At 39.4% G+C, this 14,464-nt stretch overlaps 1 protein-coding gene across 4 annotated transcripts in view; it reads right to left on the bottom strand.

Annotated features, from left to right (window-relative positions):
- CEP85 (centrosomal protein 85) overlaps nt 1-14,464 on the bottom strand; it is a 33,354-nt gene that overhangs the window by 16,997 nt on the left and 1,893 nt on the right. For all 4 annotated transcript variants that reach the window (XM_044237498.1, XM_044237497.1, XM_044237499.1 and 1 more), the window contains exons 2-3: nt 10,337-10,412; nt 6,826-6,978 (exon numbers count right to left, since the gene is read on the bottom strand). In XM_044237498.1, coding sequence (XP_044093433.1) covers nt 6,826-6,978; nt 10,337-10,391 — 208 coding nt within the window. In that variant the 5' untranslated portion in view covers nt 10,392-10,412. The remainder of the gene's footprint in view (nt 1-6,825; nt 6,979-10,336; nt 10,413-14,464) is intronic.

The following is a 14,464-nucleotide window of genomic DNA, read 5'->3' as shown; positions in this document are numbered from 1 at the left end:
GCATCTGAATCAGGATTCTATTCTCTCCCCCACACCCCAGACCTGACTGCCTGGATATGTGAAGTTATTCTTAGTAACTCTCAGGTTTCACTCTAGCACAGGGAGCACTCTCAAGTGGGCACACACTGAAATCCTCTATTTTATATTTTGCCTTTCACTTCCCCCTTGTTTTATCCAACTGTGACTTTTCACTTTTCGTTCATACTCAATTTCTGCTTCCTTTAGCTCTTGCCTGGTTTTGGAGGACAACTCTCTCATTAGACCTGCTACAAAAGGTACACATTTCTACATTATTTCCCACTTTCAAGTGCTACTCTGAAAAAGACTATAGGGTCACAGAATTAATGCGTCAAGGCAGTGGGCTGCAAACAAACAAGACGGTAATGTCAGGAAACATACCTGTTACCTTTTTTTTTTTTTTAAAGATTTTATTTATTTATTTGACAGAGATCACAAATAGAGAGGCAGGCAGAGAGAGAGAGTGGGAATCAGGCTCCCCACTGAGCAGAGAGCCCAATGTAGGGCTCAATCCCAGGACCCCAATATCATGACCTGAGCCGAATGCAGAGGCTTAACCCACTGAGCCACCCAGGCGCCCCTACCTGTTACCTTTAGCACGGAGTAAACTGAGTAAGGGGCCAAGGAATATAAATGTCTTCCTTTTTCTTTTTTCCTTTTAATTTATTTGACAGGGAGAGTGAGCACAAGTAGGCACAGTGGCAGGCAGAGGGAGAGGGAGAAGCAGGCTCCCTGCTGATCAAGGAGCCCGGTGTGGGACTCAATCCCAGGACTCTGGGATCATGACCTGAGCCGAAGGCAGCTGCTTAACTGACTGAGCCATCCAGGCACCCGTCTTCCTTTTTCAACTATGTCCAATACTCTTTCCAAACCAAGCACATCTACCATGAAGAGTGGCCAACCAATTTAATTCATTTTTTTCTTTCCATCAACAAACACAGAACACACTCAGCTAATGAGGACAGATACTATAACCTTTTCCAGAATTACTACACATCAGCTACCATCTTCTCATATGGGTTTGTAAGTAGCTCTTTAAAATCATGGACACCTGGGTGGCTCAGCTGGTTGAGTGTCAACTCTTGATTTTGGCTGAGGTCATGATGTCAGGATTGAGGGTCTGAGCCCCACATCAAACTCCACACTCAGAGCAGAATCTGCTTGAGATTCTCTCCTTCTCCCTCGGTGCCCCCCCCGCCCCGCCCTGACCCCGCCGCTCTAAAATAAGTGAATAAATATAATCTTAACAACAACCAAAAAAACGGCAGCGCCTGGATGGTTCAGTTGGTTAAGTGTCCAATTCTTGGTTTTGGCTCAGGTCATGATCTCATGGCTGAGGGATCAAACCCTGCAACAGGCTCTGTGCTCAGCACAGAGTCTATTTCAGATTCTCTCTCCCTTTTCCTTCCATGTACACGCTCTAATAAACAATCTTTTAAAAAACAAACAAACACAGAAACAATCCCCCCCCCAAAAAACCCAAAAACCTTGGACATGCCAAATTATCCCTTATAATGTATGGGATAAGGCAAAGTATCTAATTTCTTATACTTAGATGATCTTGGGGATATATATAAAGGCCATACTAAAACAAAACAACAGTAATTTCTGATAAATGTGTCTGCTTCTAAGGACCAAGAACATTTCAGAGGCTAAAGACACAGTTTTTGACATCCCATAACTTATACACAGGAATAGGCCAACAGGCTAAAGTAGACTGTGGTGATCAAAACTTCCAAGAATAGCAAGCTCTCCACTTGAAACCCTCTGTAATGGCACCATAATATTCACTCTCACCAAGGGTCTCTGCTCTCAAAGTATAATTATGGAACAGAAGATCGTGAAGTTGTAGCATATGAAGAACTGCTATTGTGCTGAACTTTGTAACCCCTCCTTCCATTCTCCATCTACAGCACCACCTACTCTCAAGACTCACCAAATTCAGTTTTGAGCCCATAACCCCCAAAGTAGTAATGCCAAAACCAAAGCCTGGAAAGGTATCAAATGACCCAGGACTTTTAATTTTCTAGAAGTGTGGTTGATCCACTGATAAAAAAATAAAAATCTTTTTCAGCATGTCACTTATCTATTAAGTTTATTTATAGTAAGAAAACTGGCATTCTTTTTTTTTTTTAAAGAATTTATTTATTTATTTGACAGAGAGAGAGCACAAGTAAGCAGAGCGGCAGGCAGAGGGAGAGGGAGAAACAGGCTCTCTGCTGAGCAGGGACCCCAGGATCCTGGGATCATAACCTGAGCTGAAGGTAGCCACTTAACTGAATGAGCCACCCAGGGACCCAGAAAACTGGCAATTCTGACAAACTGCTATAAAATGTCAAGTTACACCTTAAGTCTGGTTTGTATTTTGAAACATTTTGAAGCAAAACAGCAAAACTCATTTTTCTTTAAAGATTTATTTATTTGAGAGAGAGGGAGAGAATAAGCACAAGCAGGGGGAGAGACAGAGGGAGAGAGAGAAGAAGCTGTGCAGGGAGCCTGATGTGGTACTCAATCCCAGGACCCCTGAATCGTCACCTAAGCTGAAGGCAGACGCTTCACCGACTGAGCCACCCAGGTGTCCCACAAAACTCATTTTCAAAAGGACCACTTACCTTCTACAATTTTCAAAGACTCAAAATTTAGTGTATGTGATATGTGATTTTTAAAGAAGTCTACAGTTATCAGAATATTGGGGTTTTGCCACTTTAAGGATATTCATATTTCTAAATCTCTCCTCTCTTCAACCATACCTTCTGCCTCACTCCCTAATTCTTTCTAAAAACCACGCTTTCTTACTGAGGGGTAGATTTAGCTATTACTAAATCTTGATCACTTCTGTCTATATCCCTTACTGGTTTATGAAGTAAGGGAGTCTGAACTAAGCCAGTTAACTCCTGCAGTCTTTAGCAAAAAGCTGAAAGTCTTCTGACGTCGCCAGTATCCACCCCTACCCCATCCCTTACAATTCTTCAAGGTAAAACTTTTTTTTTTTAAAGATTTTATTTATTATTTGACAGAGAGAGAGAGAGAAAGACACAGAGAGGGAACACAATCAGGGGGAGTGGGAAAGGAAGAAGCAGGCTTCCTGCCGAGCCGGGAGCCCGATGCGGGGCTCGATCCAAGTACCCTGGGATCATGACCTGAGTTGAGGGCAGACGCTTAACAACTGAGCCACCCAGGTGCCCCTCAAGGTAAAACATTTTAATGAAGGGTAGAATCAAAAGCAACCTGTTCACTTTAAAGATGAAACAATGAAAAAAAGAAGATGCAACAATGAACTATATTTTATACCAGTCATAAGGGTTCTTGTCAACTGGGCTCCTAATAAAACCAAGCTAGATGGATGGACACAATAAGCAAGGGTTAACATAAAGACCACTGTATATAACAAACGTGGCAGAGAAGACATCTTGGATCCTTTATTTTTTTCAAAGATTTATTTATATATTTATTTAGAGGGAGTGTGTGTGTAGAAGTAGGGAGAGAAGGAGAGAATCTCGAGCAGAGTGCACTGAATGTGGAGTCTGATGAAGGGCTCAATCTCACAATCTCACCCTGAGATCATGACCTGGGCTGAAATCCAAAGTTGGACTCTTAACTGACTGAGCCACCCAGGTGCCCCACCTTGGATCCTTTAAAAAGGGAAAAAAAGGCATCACATCAAGGCTACTACAGTTTAAAAAGAATACACTACACAGGAAATATATTTCCCCCTTCAAAGGAATAAAAAGCACAGAATCTGCGTAACAACATGACTGAATTAAATACAGTCACTAAATTCAATAGGGGGAAATCTAGACCATTGTTTGATTTTTAAAAGAACTATTTAGTCAAAATGAAAAAGGTCCCATGACTGCAATGTAGACAAAACCTTAACAAATAACTAAACTGAGAATAACACTTGATTACAGAAGTGACAGAAAAAATACTACAGCTGGGAGACCTGAATCTGACTAGTTCTGTGACATTAGGCAAATTACTTAACCCCTTGGAGAATTTTTGTTACTCACCAGTAACCAGGAACTGGATTAAATGACTTTCAAAGTCCGTCTACAACAACATCTATGATTCAGTTCTACTCAACATTTATGAGCACCACGCCATATACACACAGCTATCAAACTATTAAATGCCAGGTGTCTAAGGGTCAATAAAGTAGATAACTGTTTTTTGTTTTTTTTTTACCCATTTCTATTTTCAAACATTTCTATCCTTTTCTTTAAAAAACAGCTTTACTGAAATATAATTCACATAACATTCAATTCACCCACTTGAAGTGTACAATTCAATGGTTTTTATTATTCATTGTTGTGTAACCATCACTATAATTAATTATAGAATATTTTATTATCACAAAAGAAACCTCTTACTCTTTAGCAGTCACATTCCATTTACCCTAACTTCCCTAGCCTTGAACAACCACTCATTTTCTGTCTCTCTGGATCTGCCTATTTTAGACATTTCATATAAATGGAATCATACAGTATGTGGCCTTTTGTGTCTGGCTTTACTTGGCATAAATGTTTTAAAAGTTCAACTATTTTCTAACAGGTATTAGTACTTCATTTCTTACTGCGGAATAATATTCTATTATATGGATATACTACATCTGACTCATCCATTCACTAGTGATAAACATCTGGGTTGTTTCCATTTTTTGCCTACTATGAATAATGCTGCTATGAATATTCCTGTAACAAGTTTATGTGTGGATATATGCTTTTATTTCTCTTGGGTATATAGGTAGGAGTACAACTGTTGAGTCATAGGGTAACTCCATGTTTTACCCTTTTGAAGATCTGCCAAACTGCTTTCCAAAGCAGCTTCAACATTTTACACTCCCACCAATAATGTATAGAGGTTCCAATTCCTTGACATTCTCACCAAAACCTGTTATTATCTTTTTGATTATAGCTATCATAGTGGGTGTGACATCTGATAAAGTACTAAAGTGACTAGTTTTGTAACTTTAATCAAGTAATCTAATCACTTTGAAATTCAGCTTTCTCCGGGTGCCTGGGTGGCTCAATTGGTTGAGCGTCCAACTCTTGGTTTTGGCTCAGGTCATGATCTCAAGGGTTGTGGGATCTAGCCCTGTGTAGGGCTCTGCACTCAGCAGGGAGTCTGCTTGAAGATTCTCTTCCTCCGCCCCTCCTCCCACTTATGATCTTTCTCTTTCAAATAAATAACTCTTTGAAAAAAAAAAAAAAAAAAGAAATTCAGGGATGCCTGGGTGGCTCAGTTGGCTGGGCCACTGCCTTCAGCTTGGGTCATGGTCCTGGGGTCTTAGGATCGAGTCCAGCATCAGCCTTCTTGCTCAGTGAGGAGCCTGCCTCTCTCTCTGCCTCTGCCTGATGCTCTGCCTGCTTTCTCTCTCGCTCTGACAAATAAATAAATAAAATCTTAAAAAAAAAAAAAAAGCAATTCAGGATTCTCAGCTGTAAAATGGAAATAATATTTCATAGCATTCTCAAAGATGTTAATGAAAAAATGTAGAAAAAATTTAGTATAGTATCCATCACAAAGTATTTAATAAATAGTTATTATTACCATCAGTTCCTCTGCCCTCTAGGAACTCACTATCTAAATGAAAAAATAAAATACACTTGTGATGCTTGGCTGGCTCAGTTGGTAGAGCATGGGGCTCTTCATCTTGGCTTGTGAGTTCAAAGCCATATTGGGTATAGAGATTACTTAAATAAATAAAATTTTTTAAAAAAGAAAATACTCTTGTAAAACACTGTCTGACAGTTATTACTTAATTTAAGTGCCCCTCAAATGGCAGACACAATGAAGATTACAAGATGGCAGAGAGGGAGGGGTGCCTGGGTGGCTCAGTGGAATGAGTGTCTGCCTTTAGCTCAGGTCATGATCCCAGGCATCACACAGGGCTCCCTGCTCAGCAGGGAGTCTGTTTCTCCCTCCCCCTGCTCTTGTTCTCTCTCTCTCTCCACCCTCCCTCTCAAAATAAATGAAATCTTATTTTTTTTTTAAAAGATTGCAGGGCACCTGGGTGGCTCAGTTAGTTAAGCAACTGCCTTTGGCTCAGGTCTTGATCCTGGAGTCCCAGGACTGAGTCCCACATAGGGCTCCCTGCTCCACAGGTAGTCTGCTTCTTCCTCTGACCTACCCCCCTCTCGTGCTCTCTTTCTTTCTCTCTCTCAAATAAATAAATAAAATCTTTAAAACATTAAAAATAAAAATAAATAAAAAGATTGCAGAGAGGGAGATGTAATGGGTGGAAGGGATGGGAAAAGTCTAGTCAGACACTTCACTAGATTTTGAAAAATAAGATCAGCACAGCTGGGAAGAGCAAGAAGAGGTGGAAACAACACAAATGGGCCTGGATTAAAGAAGAAAAGAGCTCAGATATCCAAAACAAAAACAACAAAAAAAGTTTTCATTGCATAGTAAAACACCACACTCTGTAACAGTAAGAAATATGTCTGATTGGGTGGGAAAGCCAGATCACAAAATTAAGGCCTCTGAACTTTATCCTCCAAGTAACATAAGCAGTCGAGGATTTACAGGAAAGGGAAACCATAAAACCAGGCTTTTAGAAAGATTAACCTGGCAGTAGAGGGAAAAGACTTGAGGACAAGAAACCTATGAAAAGTTATTAAAATAGGACAAACAGTAAAAACTGAAAGAAAAGGGCCAAATGTAAGAAACACAGAATAAAAAAATCAAGCAAACTCCTTGGCTGAAGGGCCCAAGTTATGAATATTCTGGAATTGACAGTATACATGGAACACAATCTGAAAATGACAACACATACTAGTAATCAAAAGAGTAATCCAAACTTACCCTCTGCAATGTCTGAGCATGATGTGCCAATGGCTGTGTCTCCACTGTCAGCTACACTTGAGCAGCGGCTGAAGCGACTCCGAAAAGCCTCTGAGATAACTGGGGTCTGCCATTCAGTTCCCAGGGAACTACCCTTTTGAATTACACCGGAACCTGAAACAAGCGGCATTTCCCATCTTTAGTGTGAACCAGTTGATGTAACCCCACAAGACTGTTTAAATAAAGCACTTAAACCTATGAAAAAACAGCATCATTCTCTCTTCTGTGCCTTTTTCAGCTTCTCTAAATTAGTTAATTTTGAATGGAAATAGCATGAGATGTGAGAATGTTCACAGACAGAAAAAAGACTTATCAAGAACCCAGGAATCTATCAGTAGCTACCATTTTTTGAAATCTAGAAGTCCTAACACTTTACCAACATGATCTCATCTACTTACTTACCGAACAGAATCATCACCCCCATTTAACAGAGGACAGAGCTGATATTTGAACCCAGGCTGTTTTGATTACAATATCCACATTCTTTCCTATTAAAGGATTTCTCAGTAGGTGCTTCTGGCATACTGGGCATGACAATTCCTCAATGTGTAGTCTATACATGTCAGGATGGTTTAGCATCCTTGGTCCCTATTAAATGCCAGTAGCAGCCCTAAACCTATTCCACCATCACTATGAAACATGAAAATATACCATATGTTTCCAAATGCTCCTTAGGGTAACAGGCAGTCCAGTCTCTTGTTGAAAACCATTGCTTGGGGGTGCCTAGGTGGCTCAACTGATTAAGTGTCTGACTTTAAGTCAATTCATGATCTAGGGGTCCTGGGATCAAGCCCTATATTGAACTTTGTGCTCAGCAAGGAGTTTGCTTCTCTCCCTCTGCCCTTTACCCCACTCGTGTGCATGTGGGCTCTCTCAAATAGATAAATTGAAGAGAGAGAGAGAGAGGAAGGAAGGAAGGAAGGAGAGAAAGAAAAAAGAAGAAAACCGTTGCTTGACTAAACTGGGATACCTAGTGGGCAGGGTGAATCCAGATCAAGGTTAAGCCTTAAAAGTCAATCTGAAGAGTTTAACACTATTTTGAGTCCAATGCAAATAAACCACTAAAATTTCTAAGTGGGTAAGACAAAACTAGATTGAGGACATTTTTTTTTAAAGATTTTTATTTATAAAAAAAAAATAAAGAAAAAAATAAGATTTTTATTTATTTATTCAACAGAGAGACAGAGAGAGAGAACAAGTAGGCAGAGTGGCAGGCAGATGGAGAAGCAGGCTCCCCACAAGGTAGCTCAATCCCAGGACCCAGGGATCATGACCTGAGCCGAAGGTAATCCTTTAACCAACTGAGCCACCCAGGCGCCCCAAGACTGAGGAGATTTACTGAACTTTATTAGGTTGCTACTTGAGGGCCATAGGTAGCAAGCATTCAATAAACACTTGATTTACTAGTATTTATTGTTTTAAAAAAACTATAATTTTTCTAAACTGTATCTGATAATCCATGTAAACAAATGAACAAAAACGTAATGATGGCTACTTATCCATTTAAAATATCAGAGTTTTAGCTGAAATCAGAAAAGGAGGTTCTACAGACTCTTTGATTTATGGGAAGCAAATGATATTTGAACACAAATCACCTTATTCTCTTCTTCCAATTATAGTGCTTCTCCCATCTTTTTAACTCACTTTCTTCTACTTTTGCTACCCTCTGCCTTCTACTGAAGGCACTCTAACTTTCGCCAAGGACTTATTCTTGGGGTCACAGTGGACTGCCTGATGTGAAAGAATCTATATTCATGCAGTAATCTATAATAATCTTTCATAAGACATACCCAATGATCAGAGCATTCGATTAGCTAAGATTAGCTGGTGTTACTATCTGTACATATAAGCATAATTCTAGCTAGAAGGAAAGAAATTTGACTTCTAGGTAAGTCTATATGGTGTTATCTCTCTAGCCAGTAGACAAACTTCCAGGCCTTCTAAAATACTGAAAATCGATTGAGGGCCTCTATTACCATCTTTCTGGCCTCTTACTTCTTGTTATCACTACTAATCTTCCATTCTTTACCAGTACCACTTTTCTATCTGCTCACTCCATACATCAATTCTGAACAGATATTTGCTAAAATAAAAATGTATTTTATATTTTTGTAAATGTAAACTGACTGGCTAAGTTGGTAGAACATCCAACTCTTGATCTTGGGGTTGTGAGTTCAAGCCCTATGCTGGGTGTAGAGATCACTTTTTTTTTTTTTTTTAAAGATTTTATTTATTTATTTGAGAGAAAGATCATAAGCATGGGGTAGGGGTAGAGGAAGAAGCAGACTCCCTGCTGAGCAAGGAGCCCAATGCAGGAACTGATCCCAGAACTCCAGGATCACCACTTAAGCCGAAGGCAGATGCTTAACGGACTGAGCCATCCAGGAGCCCTAGAGATCATGTAAATGAATAAAACTTTTTAAAATGTATTTTGGTATAGGTACAGAGGCTTATGCTTATTTCAAAATTCAAGTTTGAAAGCTGAAATTTTTTTGTTATGTCATATGTCCTATCACTAACATCTTTTTAATCAAAATATTAAGACTATTATTCATCAAATGAAAGACTACTAAAGACAAAGTCATCAGAAAAGCAGTGAGTTTTGTTAGAAATTGCTACATCCCCCAAATTTGTGTGTTATAACACAATCGTCATTAGAAATTATACAATCCAGCCCTAAAACAGTGAATGGCATGTAGCAGACGTTCAATAAATATTTGCTGAAGGTATCTTGAACTGATTCAACAAATGTTTTTCAAAATGCTTAATCTATGCAAGCAGCACTCCCAGGAGAATACAACAACATCTAATACATGCTATAAGGCACTGTAGGATTTTAAAGTTAAATAAAATATATCCTTAGTTGAAAAAAGGTACCCCTCTCTTCATAAACAACTCAAAATTCCAAAAGCTATTTTTCTATCCTACCTTCTATTTAAATATACCACATCTGTGTTTATTTACATATTTATGTTTATTTAACATATATATTTAGTATATCCACTTAATATATCTACTGAGCTTTCAAAATCTTGTCAATCCATTCTAAAGATAAATTCCCGAGTCTCTAGTGACAACATAACTGAGACTGTTGGCATCCAAGAAGAATTCCAATCTTTGTGGGCTAGCAGATGACTGACCCACCCACAGGACTACAAAGACAACATAGAACACAGTAATTTATGCTGTGTTTTTCTGATTTCAAATGGAACTATGTTCCAAAGTCATTCTGTTCCTTAATGTGTCCTCCCCTCCCCATCAATCATGTGGTCTTCTTGGAAGCCATGAAGGACCAGAGATAAACAGTTGTTCTTTTGGAGAGGCCTGTTTTTCTATTCAATATAGCCTCATATTATTTTTGTTCTTCAAGTACCAGCATTTTAGTGAATTGTTTGTTTGCTATGTATTTCCTTTAAAGGATATTTCTGTTATGAAAAAACATAGCAAAGGTCAGAAAACTCTGCTTACTCACCTGGTGAAGTGGCATGAGAAATCCTCTCACTTGGGTATTTCTCCTGCATGGCCATCAACACCGTTATTTGAGCCAACTGTAAAATGAAGGAATAACCAGTCAGAGCTCTCCATTATCTTTTAACTCCTTGTAACTCGCTCCCATTCAACTGAAACTGCCAAACCCACACAGGATTCGTCTTCCACATGTTTTACTCCTAAAGATACATATATTTTTTCTAAAGATTTTATTTATTTATTTGACAGACCGAGATCACAAGTAGGCAGAGAGGCAGGCAGAGAGAGAGGGAGGAAGCAGGCTCCCTGCCGAGGAAAGAGCCCCATGTGGGGCTAGATCCCAGGACCCTGAGACCATGACCTGAGCCAAAGGCAGAGGCTTTAACCCACTGAGCCACCCAGGCGCCCCCTAAAGATATATTTTTTTAAAATACTTTATTTATTTATGTGAGAGAGGAGAAAGAGAGCATGAGCAGGGGGAGGGATGGAGGAAGGAGGAGAAACAGACTTCCCTGCTGAGCAGGGAGCCCAACACGGGGCTCAATTCCAGGATCCCGGGATCATGACCTGAGCCGAAAGCAGAGGCTTAACTGATGGAGCCACCCAGGCACCCTTCCTACAGATATTTTTTAAGGCAAAGCAACTCCTAATAATCCATCCTACTTCTCTTCCTAAAATGAGAGAAAATCTAGAACCAAATAGAGATTCTCAATACTGATCCTATTATGTCCTAGAATTCCTCAACTGTTGCAAAAATTAAAAATAATATTATTTTCATTTTATTTTTTTAAAAGATTTTATTTATTTATTTATTTGAGATCAAGAGGGAGAGGGAGAGGGGCACAGGCATGTAAGATTAGGAGGAGGGGCAAAGGGAGAGGCAGAAGCAGGCTGTCCAGTAAGCAGGGAGCCCAATGACTCTGGGCTCAATCCCAGGACCCTGGAATCATGATCTGAGCTGAAGGCAGACACATAACTGACTGAGCCACCCACGTGCCCCATAATATTACTCTCAATTAACACACTTTACCACAGATTTTCTTAGCCATGGAAACAGGATGAGAGAGTAGGGTAGAGAAAGAACTAAATAACCAAACCAACAGTGTATTATTATGACTCAATTATTAACATAAATTCCCCAATTCCTCCAGTAATGAAAGTTAATTATAAGATGCATAAAAAAAAATAAGATGCACAAATAGAATTCTTGGTCATAAGAAGAACCCCAATTCTCAGCTGGGAACACAAGATTTTCTTCCCATTTATATTTATTCTAATGGTAGGCTGTGAAAATTCAGCAAATGTCTGATTACTATCTGTGTAAACAAAAGCCTTAAATAACTAACTAACAGTAGCAAATAATATATTTGCATAGTACCTGAGAGGCATGGCAATACAGGGAAGTGGTTCAGAGTATGTACTTGTGATCAGACAGCTTGGGTTTGAAGTCTGACTTCATTAGCTGTGTAATGCTGGGCAAATTTTATAGTATCTCTATACCTCAGTTCCTTCACATAAAAATGAAGATGGGGGCACCTGGGCAGCTCAGTTGGTTAAACACCTGCCTTGGACTCAGGTCATGATCCTGGGGTCCTGGGATTGAGATTGAGTCCTGAGTCGGGCTCCCTGCTCAGCAGGTAGTCTGCTTCTCCCTCTCCTCCCCACTGATGCTATCTCTGTCTCTCTCTGTCTCAAATAACAAAATCTTTAAACAAATAAAAAAAAATGAGGATGGGGGCACTTGGGTGGCTCAGTCAGTTGGGCATCTGACTCTTGATTTCCACTCAGGTCATGGTCTCAGGGTTTTGATGAAGCTCCATGTTTGGCTGCGCATTCAGCAGGGAATCTGCTTGAGATTCTCTTTCCCTCTCCGTCTGTTCCTCCCTCTACTTGTGTGCATGCACTCACTGCCTCCCTCTCTCAGATAATTAATAAGTAAATCTTAAAAAAAAAATAAGTGAAAATGAGGATAGAAGTGGTTGGTTGGGTCTGTCAGTTAAACGTCCAACTCTTTTTTTTTTTTTAAAGATTTTATTTATTTGCCAGAGAGAGAGTACAAACAGGAAATGACAGGCAGAGAGAGAGAAAGAAGCAGGCTCCCGTTGAGCAGAGAGCCCGATGTGGGACTCGATCCAAGGACCCTGGGACCATGACCTGAGCTGAAGGTAAAGGCGTAACCCTCTGAGCCACCCAGGTGCCCCTAAATGTCCAACTCTTAATCTCAGCTCAGGTCTTGATGTCAGGGCTGTGAGTTCAAGCCCTGTATTGGGCTCCATGCTCGGGGTGGAGCCTACTTAAAATAGTAACAATAAAAATAAATAAAAATTAGAATAAAGACAGTACCTAATTCATGCCAATTCATTTAAAATTAACTCACAACAGTGCCTGACACATATAAGTGATTAATTATGTTTTTATTATTATTACTTGGCAGTTTATATCAATAAAAAAATGAGATATGATCGTCCTAGGAAGATACAGTTTGAATTTGGAAACTGATAAGAATTTAGAAACTTATAAGAGTCCTTAAAGAGTCTGGGACAAACTCAATTGGTAGATCACAATTCTTAGAAGTGAAATTCAACTTTGGTGAGAAAACAAAGGCTATATGGGTACTATTTCTCTAATGTGCTTTACTGACCTCTATAGTTTTCTCTTAGTAACAACACAAACCCTTGCTAATTCAAGGCATCTATAAACAGAAATGGTACCATCCCCTGACATCCCAGTTCTTCACATAGTGGGTAAGAGATGACTCTTCAGTAAAAGTTTCAATTTATGGCTATTATCATTTAGTGTGTTAATGGTGACACAGAAGGATTAGATTATCTACCTAGCAGTGGTATCAAATGGTCAATATCAAAATCCTTTTCTTCACTTATGAAGAAAGTGGGTGGCTCAGTGGGTTAAAGCCTCTGCCTCCAGCTCAGGTCGTGGTCCTGGGGTCCTGGGATCGAGCCCCGCATCCGGCTCTCTGCTCAGCGGGGAGCCTGCTTCCCTTCCTGCCTCTATGCCTACTTGTGATCTCTGTCTGTCAAATAAATAAATAAAATCTTTAAAAAAAAAAAAAAGAGTTACTCTGTAACTCGGAAATTCCATTCCTAAGTATATGTTCAAGGGAAATAAAAACATGTTCACACAAAATTTTGTACATGAATATTCACAGTAGCATTACTTATAATAGCTAAGAAGCAGAAAAAACTCAAATGTCCATCAACTGATAAACAGGTAAATTCCATTTATATGAAGTGTCCAGAACTAGAAAATCCATATACACAGCAGATTAATGGTTACCAAGTACTAAGAGGTGGGAGGTCAGGGAATGGGTAACAACTACTAATGGACATGGTGTTCCTTTCCAGGGTGATCAAAATCTCCTGAGACTGGATAGTGGTGGTGGCTGCACAACCCTGTGAATGTATAAAACCACTGAATTGTACGCACATAAAACTGAATTTTATTATACATGAATTTTACCTCAATTAAAGAAAAAAGACTCCCACAAGGAGTAAAACTATATGGAAGAGATAATTCTCTTTTTTCTTAAGTAGCCTCCAAGCCCAGAATGGGGCCCAATACAGGGCTCAAACCCACAACCCTGAGATCAAGACCTGAGCCAAGACCAAGAGTTGGATGCTTAACCGACTGAGCCACCTAGGTGCCCCTGGAAGAGGTAATTCTTGAGTTTTTCCTACTAAGTTCAGAAGTAGATGAGCTACTGATGGTTTCTAGGACCATCTGAAGGACATAAAGATTTCCTGAGATAAAAGTAAGAGAAATTAATGTACAAGAAGTAACAAAAATAACCGATTACACAGCCAAGAAAGGTAGGAGTGAATGAAGCAGACAGAAAAAACACCCACATTGATGGTTTCTATCTTCAAAGCCCTTTAAACTACTGAAGTATTCATTCAACAAATTTAACAAGTACCGAATATTTACTACCCACAAAGCACTGTGCTAAACACTCTATTACAGGTATAATGTCTTATATTTAATGCTCACATCAAATCTATGAGGTAGTTATTATAACCCTTATTTTATGGATGAAAAAAAATGAAGGTTGAGAGAAGGGAAGGTCATATAGCTAGGAAGAGGCTTCAAAGCCAGGACTGTGTTCTAATGCTATAGA

The sequence above is a fragment of the Neovison vison genome, chromosome 2 (assembly GCF_020171115.1).
Source record: "Neovison vison isolate M4711 chromosome 2, ASM_NN_V1, whole genome shotgun sequence".
Classification (NCBI taxonomy): Eukaryota; Metazoa; Chordata; class Mammalia; order Carnivora; family Mustelidae; genus Neogale; species Neogale vison.
The sequence above is the reverse complement of the archived record's forward strand: the minus strand, read 5'-3'. Positions and strand labels throughout refer to the sequence as shown.